Below are 13186 nucleotides of genomic sequence, written 5' to 3' on the forward strand. Positions count from 1 at the left end.
ATGCTCTGTAGTTACAGACAGTGGTTAAGAATAATTTCCCAAAACAGTGAAAAACGAAAGTTTCAACCATACGTAATTCTATGGTGACACAAGAGGACGTCAGTTATAAACCCTGGTGTCACCTTAACACACTCCTCTGTGTTTGGGTTTGAGGCCACTTTCTTGAGCAGCACCGTACAGGGTCGGGGTATCGGCCGCCAGCCTCTCAGCGCGGGCGGTCAGCGTGAAAGGACGCACCAGGCCACCTGTAATTACGCCGTAAAAGAGGCAGCTGCATCCAGGAGCAGACCGAAGTCATCCCAGCACAGCATGGTGCCCGCTGGGCTGGGGGTGGGATGTGTGTGTGCGCGCGACTCAGTGCCTTGTAATGAACTGCGGGCCTCCCTGTGAAAGTCACCACAACACACAACACAGGGAAGAGGTTTCCCTAGAACAAAGCTCAGCAGGAATGAGGGATTTTAGTTGTGAAAACCCCCATGCGTTGGGGTGACAGGATTTAGGAAGACCCCTGTGGCTGACAAGCGAAGCCCCAACGCCTTTTCAAATGTGCTTTTTTTGTCCAAAGCAATTTAGCGAGCAACACACTTACCGTGTTTCCCTGAAAATAAGACCTAACTGGAAAATAAGCCCTAGCATGATTTTTCAGAATGACATCCCCTGAACATAAGCCCTAATGCATCGTTTGCAGCAAAAATTAATGTAAGACCGGGTCTTATTTTCGGGGAAACATGGTAGTTGCTTTCAAAATGAGCAGTATGCGATTAAAAGTAAAAATCTGAACAGGGTTTCAGGAGGGTAAATAAGGCAGGCAGCTTATTGTGACAGTCAGTGGTCCTGGCGTCTCAATCACTGCCCCCCATCGCCTGCTCAGGCCCCCAGGACAGAGGAGGGTGTGGGACACTCAGCTGTCACCCTCCGTTCCCCCTCGACGGCTACCCCATGATCAAGGTGGAAAACTGTGTCGTCAGTTGGACAGTAACTCAGAGGACAATTTGCTGACTTGCGTCCTCGCCAGGGCTTTGTGTGTCTCCAGCTGAATGAACGTGCAGCAACCACCATGAAAGGATCAGGCGCTGTAGTCCATTTAGGATTTCCCCGGCAGGCTGCGTGTAGCCAGGGGAAGTCAGTCCCTGCTAAGACTGCTTTCCTTCAGCTGGCTGCCAAGCCAAGCTCGGCGGACGTGGATCTCCTTCTTCTCTGGGTCCTGGCGGGAAGGAGCACAGCGCCTGCAGCCCATCGTCTCTGCTTCACCTTCCTGCATTCCTTCCATTTACTCTCCATTTTTCTGTGAGGCTTCTTATTTGTACTAATGTGATGTTCACAAACACCAGCTCTGTGACCTTGGAAGAGGTCAGACGCTGTCTCTGGGCCCCAGTCCCCACGACTGGGAACCAGGGAGGAGGAGAAGGGGAGCAGGGATGAGCCCTTCAACTCGGGCCTTCCAGGATTTTTCCAGAAAAGGGAAAACTCGTCGTTTGTGTTGAATCCACTGTCCACGTAGCTGAGTGATTCCACGGAGACACCAAATGGACCAGATGCCAGCAAGGAGGACCCTATGATCTCCAGATGCAGGCAACAACCCTGCTGTGTGCCTTAGGCTGGGAATGACAATTATTAAATAAGCGGGACTGACCCATTTTATCTTTAGAGACTCTAATCTACATTAAAAAAAACCAAAAACATCAGCAATAACTTGCCCAATGTTTCAAACAAAACTGATCTTAAAAAGGAAGCATTCGGCATGTCCAGAGCAGGCGTCGTGCTCGGGAGCCGTGGACTGTGGAGAAGAGTGACCGTGGCTGCCTGCAGGTGTGGCAGCGAGGGCACAGTTGACTGCTCCCAGACACACTCGCCGCCTTCACTGAGACCTGGGCCCACCTCTGGGGAGGAGCCACACCTTTACTCTGATCTGACACAGCGAACATGCATCTGATCTTTCTGCATTCCTACCTGGCCACCCTCACATCTGCTGTCCTATTAGATTGGTGCAAAAGTAATTGTGGTTTAAGCGGTTAAAAAAAAATTGCAAAAACTGCAATTACTTTTGTACCAACCTAACGACATTTAAAAAAAATTTTGTAGATGTTTTCTTAAAAACAAGTGAATATCAAGCCTGAGTTTTCAAGTCACTTTTCCAGATACCATGTCTCAATATGGAAATTTATTGGGAAATGGCAGCTTTGGTAATCAATGGAAGAGAGGCTGACTTATGAATTTATTTTCATATTTTATTCTTATGAGTTGAGATTTATCTAAGGAAAATACTGACTATGAACCATAATTACACACGTTTGCTTGTAAATATTTCCTGGGGACCAAAGAGTCGGCTGCCACATTCGGCCACTTCGTATGCTATTCAGGGTAAGGGACCAGTCACCTTCCCAGGAGGGGTATCTACCTACTTACTTTAGGTAAATGCATTCTGAATTAAAACTTTAAACAAGTGTTTCGCCCTTAACAAACAGTGGGATGAAGAGTAAGTTTATTTTCAAATGTCGTTGGACATTTCAAATGTTCCTGTGATGAAACCTGTGCTGTCTTCAGCAAACTGTCATGTGAATGACAATGCTTAGCCTGTGTCCCCAAGCTGGCGGGTTTCCTTTAGATGCCCCCTGCGGGAAAATGGAACTCCTATTTCCTTCACGACCTCCAATTTCAAAGCCAACACGACACATTATTTACTGCTGGACAACATCACTGGGTTTAAGGACTGAGCCAACATAGCAGATGTAATTCTCACAGCTCCCTCCGCACAGCCAGGGTCTTCTCAGGCAGTAGCTGCGACTTTTCCTTCACCCGCTGCTAGTAGCTCATTGCCATGGCTTGTTCCAGTTTCTAGGAAAGGTGTGCCACGGATTTCTTCTCGTTCATTCTTACAACTCAAATTTTAAAGACAGAATTGTGGGATCAAGTAAAGGGAAATCAGAAACGATACCATAGAAATCACTTCTCTCCTGGCGTCGCCTTCTGACCCAAGTCCCTGCCCAGGAGGACTGGAGTTGCTGTGAATTTCCACTAATAGAACAGAGACAGGGAATTGCACAGAAGGATGGGGGTTCATGTCTTCCCTGACCCCCCACCGTGTGTGAGTGTGAAAGCTGCCGACGGTTTCTGTAGCCTTCTCCACAGAAACCAACTGAGTTGAAATTGCTCAGACATCTGGACGTTGTAACCCATGATATGGGGAGAGTGGGACTTGCCACGATGTTGGAGTCTCGTCGTTCATACTTGGGGGCAAGTGCTTTACTTCTCGTGCTGGCCCTGTCACATGGCTCATACCAGGCAAGGGAACCCAGCAGGAGAACGCCACTCCACCTGTCCCCAGGTGTCCTGAATCAGTCACCTCGCCACGGCCCATTGTTCACACCCCCCTGGACTTGGAGGGACCAAGTCCAGGCAATTACAAACCCCGGCCTCACCAGAAATGATGCCCCAGCCATCATGGGAGAGGCTGGAAAATCAGTGAGGCTTAAGCTTGACTTTTTGAATCTGAATTCACAGAAAAATCAAAACACATCACACTGCATTTATTGAGAAGGACTGGTTGAATGGCTGCAGTGAGAACCCGGAACATGGAAGGCACCAATCTCTGCTGTCCACATCTGCTGGAAGGACAGAGTTACTCCTTCTTAAAAAGAACCACAGGTAAGAGGCGGGCCATAGGGGTGTGGACGAAGAACAACGGGCAGTTCTCCAGCTGAAACTCACTTTGTCTGAGTGGAGTCTGCTGTGGTTACTGTGTGCTGTCCCTGTGTGTGCGGTGTGCCGTCCCCATGTGTGGTGTGCTGTCCCTGTGTGGTGGGAATGTCGGCAGTGGGACTCGGCCCCGGGCTCGCTGAGGCCTAACATACTACATACAACAGGTGCTCCGCCGTGAGTGGAACCAGCCACTCCACACAGGGCTGCCACCTGCAGCTACTGCTTGAAATCACATGGTGAATGTTCTCATGTGAAGCTCACGACTAAAGGCACAAAAAGGCTTATTGTATGCCATGGGGGGGGTGTCCAACAAATCCAGAGATGCCCCAAGTCCCACTCAGCCTACATCGGCCGTCACCTCACTGTCTGAGAACCGAGGACATGCAGCGTCCAACACGTGCTATCCTTGGCTGAATGCAAACCGAGGTTTTGGTGACACGTATGGGCACCCCTGTTGCCCCTCTCCGAGGGCCGCTCAGAATGCAGAGGGCAGGTGAGACCATGAGGTGTGGGCTGGGAGGGGTCCTCTGGTAGCTGGGAGCCCCGGCAGGTACACCGAGAGCCTGAGGGATGGGCCCCTTTCTCCAGGTGGAACACACTCTCCCTTGGCTGAACTGCCCGCCATGTGCCGTCCTAAGGCTTGCCGTCCCATCTGCCACTCAGATACAACCTACCAGGTGGGTGTGCCTCAGGGCCACCACCATTCCACCCAGCGGCAGGCGGGGGTCTAGTTTTTTCTGTTTCCTCTGCATAAACAGGAAACTACACATTTTCCTGAAAGTCGTGGGTTCCAGTCAGTAAACCATCAGGTGGCTAATGCCGCACCCTCCACCAGTCACCGCCTCGTGTCCCGCAGCACCACCTTCTCCTCCAGGACACGGCCACCGCTTGCTGGTTAGGGCTGGTTCCCCGGCCGGGACTCTGGTTACCAGCTGGCGACCTGGAAGGGCAGGACCTCGCTTTCCCCGGAAACTCCGCGCGGGTCGGCCCCCGCCGTGTCCCGAGGAAGCCGTGCTCCGCGCGGAGGCGGCAGGGTACTTACAATGGGGCTGGCGTTGATGTAGTCTGACTTGCTGTGGCTGTTTTCCGATTTCAGCAGGACCCTGGAGTGGTCGTCTGCAAGCAAGCCGAGGGCAGAGTTAGTTGGCAATATACAGTAAATAAATATCAACATGCATACTAAGCTTCCAGGCCAGCATTCCATACATACAGTTTTGTAGTCCGGAAGTGGTTACATGCTAGAGATGGCAGGAATTTGGTTCAAAGGGCAAGTAAGAGAAAAAGAAAGTGCAGATAAAGAGGGAAAAGAGGAGAAATGGACAAGGGGGGACTCAATGACAAAAATGTGCCTTAAATGGCAGATTATTTTGACTAATGTTGAAACCAGACACATCAGTGGGAATTAAGGACCTGTAATTTGTCAAATGTGTTTGATACGTGAATTATTCTTAATTTTGGTTCTGGAACAACTGCCCTGCTGCATACTTCGCTATGGGGTCCCTCTTTTGCCTGTTTCCAGGAACTTTCAAAGTGGGACCCTGGGAGGCGCGGGGAGGATGGAATTCAGACAGTGGGGAGATGGAGTGCTACACCTGGGAGCTCTCACCCTGGTCACCCATGAGAGTCCCCGCTTTCCTTCTGGCTTTCCTCGGTGTGCAGCCACCTCTCTGCAGTGCAGTTGGAAACAGCAAGCCACCAGGTGTGGTGGCACACTCAGCTCTGCGATCTCTGGCTCCTGTGCCTGCCGGCAGGAGGCACATGCACCTGCTTCTGCCCCCAACCCCACACCCCGGTCCCCAGAAGATACGACCGCCTGGCTTGAGCCTCGGATGCCAGCGTTTTTGGTGGCTGTGAGCCTTTCGGCCCTGGTGCCAATTCGTGGCACTTCCACAGACGTGACCAGCAGGTGGAAATGGCTGCTGACCCTGAGAGCAGCTTGGAGGGGTGCAGGAAGGCATGGACACTGCGCTGTGGACCGCCACTTTCATTACTCTGCGAGGTTTTACTTGATTTTTTAAATAATTCTGGGGCTTGGGACCTTGGTGAGAACTTGGGAAGTATGTCTACCAGACTGATGCCACCCTGTGGGTCTTATTGTTAGATCTTCCCAGGAAAGGCAAGACCGGCAAGAAACGTGTTCACGCTGCAGGGAGCTTCCAGACGCGTCTGCGGCACGTACCCACGTGTTCTGAGGAACTTAACGGTGACGGCTGCCAACTCACCCACTAAAATACGAATAAGCCACCAGAACCCCACGGACTCAGCAACTTTGGGATCCTGCACTAATTTATTCTTGAAAGACTGAAAATTGGCAGTGGCAGGAGATCAAAATAAAATTTACCAGAGAAGTCAGTCCACTTGAACACATAACACGCTTATAAACATGAACCCCAAAATTAAGTTCAAGAGGCTGGGGTACAGTGGGGCGCCTGAGATGGGACAGCCACTCAGAGGCAGGCGGCCTCTTCTGAAGGGCCCGTTGTCTCAGCCTGCGCAGAATTCTGGAAGACTTCTGGAAGCCTCCTTCTGCGGCCTCACTCCTAAGAAACGCATCAGAAAGGCCGACGGTCTGAGGGGTTGGAGGTGCAAATGCCCAGGGTAACAGAAGAACCTCTGTAGCTCTGTTTGTTTAACCCCAAAGCCCTCACCGTGTCCCCCCCCAGTGGCGTACATAGAATTACTTTAACAGGTCACGGAGACCAGGGTTTGCCTCGGGGTTTCTAAGGACACAGAAGACACGGGAGTGCCGAGGTCCTGGCGGCCGGCCAGGTGATCGAGCACATGGCACGACAAGTCTTCCAGGTGAGGCCCCGAGGCAGGCTGGTGACGGGCGCTGCAGCACCGTGGAGACTGTGGACTGGCCGCAGCGGGCCTGGGGGCCTGGGTGTGGGGCCAGAATGGTCTGACTCCTCCCTGGCAGGTTTCTGAAGGTTCAGAGCAGGAATCGTGGTCACTGGGAGAAGACTGACTGCTTTTATGGGACGAGTCACTTCAGAAAGTTAGTATTAGGAAGACTAATGAGATGTAAAATCCAAACCACAGTTATGAACTGTGGTTGCATTCTGGTTAAAAACATAAACAAAGAAAAACTCTTGTGAGGGACACATCTGGAACACTTAGGGACATCTGAAGATGGGCTGAAATTGGATCATATTAGGGATGACTGTTAATTTTCTCAGTTACAGCAATGGGGTCCTGGTTATATAGGACAATGTCATTCTTTCTCGGAGACACGGCCTAAGTATTGTGATGTCATGCTGCCTGAAGTATAGAGTGGCAGTTTTTGGTTCCAGGTGATGGGCATGTAGGTGGCCATCAAATCGTTCCAGTGCTGTTAACGTCTGTAATAAAAGGTATGGGGAAATGGTGCCAAGCCAGTGACATTTCTTCTTTGCCAAGGGCTTCGGGAGTGGCCGGCTGGCACCCTGCATGGATTTCATGGTGAGCAGGCATCTGCAGGGTCAGCAGGGTGACCGTAGACGAGACACTGTACCTCCATGAGCTCTGGCGCCCATTGGCAGCACAGAGACGGGGTGCGGCCTCTCAGGGCTGGTGGGATGGGCAGGGGACACGTGTGGGCGCATTTCACCCCGTGGCTCGGTGGCCACGCTCGGCAGGCGTTTGTAATGTGGTTGGGGCCTCCAGGATGCCCGCCCGCCTGCCCGGGCAGCACAGCAGAGCAAAGCCCCAGCTTACAAACAGCGTCGTCAGTGCCCGTCTATCCTGTTCAGTATGTTTTTATCAATGACACATGGTTGTAAAATGCGCAGATGGCAAACGCTGCGAGGGCGGCAACTGAGGAGCCAGGAACCAGCGAGGACCAGGTCAGAGGTGAGTGCACAGCTCGGTTCAGTCAAAGCCCCGTGTGGGACCTGCCCACTCGGTCCTAAAGAGACCCTGGTGCAGTCGGTGGGAACCTGCACGGGAGCCAGCCGGGGACAGGCACAATGAGAATGCAGGCCGGACAGAGAAGGGGGCGCAGCAGCGTTGACGGCTTAGCCCATCGCTTTCGGTGTGTCTGGGGGAGGCTGGCCCAGCTGCTGGCCACCTCCAAGGTTCGAGTTCTTTTCACGCCCCTCCACTGCACGACGCCCAGCGCCCTTGCGCTAAGGTTCTGTACGTAATTGGGGCGTGCTCGGCAAGCAGTGCAGACAGCGTGACATGGGGCCACACATCCAGCAAATCTAGTGGCCCACCAAGCAGGCTGTGAGGCCTGAGCTCAGAGAGGGCCAGCTGTGCAGACAGCCCACGCGGTCACGTTCTCAGAGCCACCGGTCTGCGGACCATGCAGGGCCATCACAGCCATGGCGTCATCCGTCAGTGCGCTTCACCCTCAGAGCACAGCCAAACAAAACGAGAAGGACTGGGCTCCGAAAATGGTTCTTGCCTCTTCCTCTGAAAAGAAAAATCCTTCCATCCCATCAGTGCAACCAGGCAGGACAGCTTCTGCCTGTGACGCAGCAAAGAGAGAAGCCCCCAGGGACATGCTAGGCGATTCCAGCACCAACAAGCCCACAGCCACGTCACAATCTCGACGTGCACCTTTCCGGGCAGGTGACGTGTATATCCGGAACCTTCTCAGATGATAGGAAGAGAAAGCCCTCATATATCAGGCTTAGGACTTTCCATGGACTGATCCCTCCAGGCAAATGGCCGTAAATCTTGGTCACTCAGAGGTGACTAAACCGGAACATTCCTCCACAGAGATTCTTAGAGTTTGGAAAAACTTTAAACCAAAGGTATTCTGTTCTGTGTCTAAGGAGCACTGTGCTCAGCCAGGGGTTGCCGTCCTTGTGTGTGTTTCAAGTAGTCACCTGTGGGAGTTTGAATGTATGTACATTTTCCAACACAAAGTCATGTCCGGCATCCGCAGCCACCCACGAAAATGGCACCCAGCAGCACAGAGCACACAGGCTTCACTCCCAGCGTCCTTGTGCAGCACTTGGAGGGTGATCCTGTGAGGAGAGGTGACGGGCCTCATGGGGGTGGAAGGGGTGGCGCTCGATGGGCTCAGTGGTGGTGGTTTGGTTCACACAGTCTGGTGCCACTGATGGGAGCACAGCTGCCTGTCCAGGGACGCGAACAGCGGGGCTGTCAGAACGAGTCTGGCCCTGGCTCTGGGTGGCACCGGTGCCCTGTGGTTCCCATGCCTGGCTCCAAAGGGCCGAGACAGGGGCCTGGGACACGGGGAGTGCATCCCCACATGGATGCTGGCCTTACATGCTGACACGGACTACAGCTTTGCTGTGCCCTCGAAAATGTCAGCCAACAGAGTGCGTTTCGTTGTATCTGAAGTATGTATGAATAGCTCTCATGCTAAGGCTACTGGCGCGGTGACTGAGGAAGTCCACACATACTCACACACACTCACACTCACACACACTCACACTCACACGTACACACACACTCACACTCATACACACTCACACACACACATACACTCACACACATTCACACACACACTCAGACACACACTCACACTCATACACACTCAGACACACACTCAGACACACACATACACTCACACATTCACACACACACACTCAGACACACACACGCACACTCACTCACACTCACACACACACGCAGCCTACTCAGGACGTCACAGTCAGTGTCTGCTACGTCATACTTAGGTCACACACTCGTAAGGCTCCTTTGCTCCCTGCAGGGTGGGTTTACATACTAATCCAGGCCTAGAATGGGCTAGAACACAGGAAGTTGGTGTGTCCTTAGTTAAGTGACCCAAGAAAGGGAGCTCCAGGTGGGCGGGGGGTCAGACCCCACCAGCTTGGCCCTCATGTCCTGTGTGACCTCTGCATCTGTACGTCACAGCACATCACGCATGTCACACACAACACGCCACTCGCAATGCACAACGTCAGCCTGGGTCGTCACCTTTGAGCACCTCACTTGCAAGAACCGGTCTCCTTTGTTGCCCCATTTTCTGGCCATGGTTCCTGGCCAGAGAGATGGTCCCCAGCAACTGACGCTGAAGTAACTGTAAGGCTGACATGTCGCCGTGGTAGGACCACTGCCCACCTCGCGCCACCCACGCCCGCACCCTCTCATCCTCAGTTGTACCATCTCAAGGGCGGTGGTATGATCCCAATTACAGGAGAAGCGGGGCTCAAAGACACTAAGAAGAGAGTTGCAAATCACAGTGACAGCAGACAGAGCACGTGCTCGGCGTCTACGTGTCCCAGCTGGGGCTCGGGACACGCCCATGGACCCCAAGGGGAGGAACGGGTTCTGTGGCTTGACGCCGGGGACAGCTGCACAGGGTGATGTCCACACTGGGCTTCGAAGGGACAGGACGGCGCGAAGGTACAGTGGGCGTCCGGGGAGCAGCGGGAAGGGCCTCCCACCGGGAGGATGGCCTTGCACACTCACGACACTCACGGGACAGCAGGGGGTGCAGCCCGCCCGCCGCCCTCCCCGCGCGCCCGGGGCTGGGTACGCACAGGTCAGCACCGCCGGGCAGCGGTTCTTGGGCGCGTTCTCCTCCCGCTGGGCCACGAGCGAGCTGTTGGGCTCCGCCTGGTAGGCACACAGCGCCTCCCACTCCTTCTCCAGCCGGTTCTTGTTCTTCAAGTGGTCCTCCATGTAGGCCTGAAAGGGAAGACACAGTCAGCGAGCGCGCCTGGCACGGGGCGGCGGCGGGCCTGGGTGTGGGCGTGGCTCCCCGGGTGTGGGCGTGGCTCCCCGGGTGTGGGCGTGGCTCCCCGTGTCTGGGCGTGGCTCCCCGGGCGTGGGCGTGGCTCCCCGTGTCTGGGCGTGGCTCCCCGGGTGTGGGCGTGGCTCCCGGGTGTGGGCGTGGCTACCGGGTGTGGGCGTGGCTCTCGGGTGTGGGCGTGACTCCCCGTGTCTGGGCGTGGCTCCCGGGTGTGGGCGTGGCTCCCCGGGTGTGGGCGTGGCTCCCCGGGTGTGGGCGTGGCTCCCGGGCATGGGCGTGACTCCCCGGGTGTGGGCGTGGCTCCCCGGGTGTGGGCGTGGCTCCCGGGTGTGGGCGTGACTCCCGGGTGTGGGCGTGGCTCCCGGGTGTGGGCGTGGCGTGGGCGGCACAGGGTGGAGCCCACATTGCACCTGCGTGTGCGAGGCAGGGAGCCGGTTCGCCGCAGCCCCGGGAAGAGCCCAGACCAGCCGCACGAGGGGCAGCGAGGGCTGAGCTCCGGGTCTGTTTGCTGGGTCAGAAGTGCCTGTGTTGTGTTCACCACCGGCGGGGCTTGGGTGGTAGGGACACTCTGACCAGGACGTCGCCTCCTTGGCTAGTGTGGAACGACTGGGGGACAAGGACATGCACACGGCACACCAGATTTGACGGACCGACAAAAACCCGGATGGAAAATGTCACCAGCCAGGAGTAAGCTGGATGGGAGCCTTTAGGGAGCTCACTGCACGGGCTTTGAAGGGTGAAGGGTTTACACAGGTCGGGACAGGGGCAGGCACGGTGCACGCGTCTGGCCAGAGCGAGGGGACAGCAGGTGCAAAGGGCCTGGGAGCGCCGGGGCCTCGAGTGCCTGGCTGCGGCGTCAGGGAGGTTTGGGGGCTGGAGACACACACAGAACGAACCCTGCTGTCTGTGTCAAAGAAAGAAGCGACACACTTAGGAAAACGGTGTCACACAGGAAGGACACAGAAGCTGTGGGAGGGCTAAAGAAAAACTATTAATAAACCTCAGTCCGGGAAAGCCACTGGGTAAGTCATATTTTGTGTTGAAAGTCGTTTTCTTTTTCTTAGAGAACCACGAGGAATTGCAACATAGCAGATACTATGTTACGATAATTTATTGAAATTATTCCACTGAAAACTATAGGACACGCTGTTGGGAACTATGTTACGTATCCAGTCAACACCATATCCAAGGCTAGAATTCAGAAGCTCCCTGAGAGAGGAGTGGGAACCGCACCGTCAGGAGAGCCTCCTGGGTGGGTTGGCGCTCAGCTGGGGGTCCGGCGGGGCCACCCACGGACAGCCGGGAAGCACGCTAGCCTGTTCAGACAGAGGGCTGATGTTTAATCCAGAGATGTCGTTTCCTGGGGTACGTGCTAACAATGCTCAAAGGAGGTGGGAACGCACCCAGCCCCAACCCTAATGCCTCGATATAACCCCACAGACAGAGGTGGGTGTTTGGGGTCAGGTCACTGACAGTCACATCATGCAGGTGAAGTCCAGAGCCGGCACACCCATCTCTTGGCCTGCTGGCCTCTTTCCCATTTCTGTTTGCACAGAAGTCATCTTGCTGACAACTGGCTTCTCTGAACTGGCTCGGTGTGACGCATTCAGATCCTGGGCTGCTCTGAGATGTTCAGTGTTAACAGAAACAGGAGCAAAACCAACTGGACCAAATACTGACCCGCGCTGCTCTGCTCCGATCTTAGTTTTCTGGGCATCAGTGTGTTGCAGTGATTACGAGAAGTGGACAAGGAACAGAGGGCCTTGGAACACGCCCCCACAAAGCCAGCTTGCTGGCCAGCCCTGCCTACGCACTCATAATCAGTCTCCTCACTCGAGAAATGACCCCAATTTTAAGGAAAAGCATTGCAAGGACCAAACTGGCTGCATTATTGATATTATACCCAAAAGAAATAATGGTCACATCCTCCAACATTTTGTTTGTGGCTTTTCAATGCGTCGCAGGTGGACATAGGTTTTCAAATGCATCCATAAATAAAATAACACACACACAGGCATTGGTCTCGGTGGTCAGAGGCACATGCATTGGTCTCAGCAGTCAGATGTACACACATTGGTCTCAGTGGTCAGACGCACACACAGACGTACATGTCAGAGATTCTAAGTTTAGCGAAGGGTTGACACCCTCCACGTGCCCACCCTGACCCCTCGTCCACTCAGTCCAATTCATCAACCCAGCTCAGGTCATTCTCTGGGGCAGGTCAGGCCTGCTCTCTGCCTCCTCCCCACCAAGGCTCTGGGCCACTTCCCTGCCCATGGGCACTCACTCTGGGGACAAGAAGACAAAGGGGGAAGAAGGGAGAGGCACGGGGAAAAGGACACGTCACACAGTCTCGCTGGGGCCCACAGCTTGTGCCCATGGTTTGGCTGGAGCTGACTTGTTTCGAATTTCTCACTCAGCAAACAGTACTCTCTTCATGCTGGTCTGACCTGCATGTCAGCGTGTGTGCTGAACCAGCGCGGGAAGGCTGGTGCCCGGTGGGCATGGAGGGCAGGACTCGCCCTCAGCTGAGGCCCCTGCAGGGGGAGGGGGGCCAAAGCTAGGGCCCAGGCGGCCACTGTCACACGTCCCCTGCCTCCTGCTCCAGCTGCTCAGGGGCCATCAGCTGGCATTGCGTGCAGATGAAGGAGACCTGCGAGGCCACGCAGTGAACACGTCTCCACGACATGGCCTCGGACCTCAGCATCTTCCCAGCGCTGCTCTAGCCTGAGGATGTGGACTCGCCCCCGTTGTCTGCCAGCCCCCCCCCCCAAGACCCCAGGCTTCCCATGTGGGGGAGGGGCAGCTTAAGGG

General features: G+C 54.7%; 1 protein-coding gene across 5 annotated transcripts in view; it reads right to left on the reverse strand.

Moving 5' to 3' along the window:
- PTPRN2 (protein tyrosine phosphatase receptor type N2) overlaps positions 1-13186 on the reverse strand; it is a 406465-nt gene that overhangs the window by 31299 nt on the left and 361980 nt on the right. For all 5 annotated transcript variants that reach the window (XM_081038718.1, XM_081038717.1, XM_081038716.1 and 2 more), the window contains 2 exons: positions 10161-10308; positions 4742-4815 (listed from right to left, as the gene is read on the reverse strand). In XM_081038718.1, the coding sequence (XP_080894844.1) occupies positions 4742-4815; positions 10161-10308 (222 nt within the window). The remainder of the gene's footprint in view (positions 1-4741; positions 4816-10160; positions 10309-13186) is intronic.

This window comes from Rhinolophus hipposideros, assembly GCF_964194185.1.
Source record: "Rhinolophus hipposideros genome assembly, chromosome: 25".
In the NCBI taxonomy this organism is placed as follows: Eukaryota; Metazoa; Chordata; class Mammalia; order Chiroptera; family Rhinolophidae; genus Rhinolophus; species Rhinolophus hipposideros.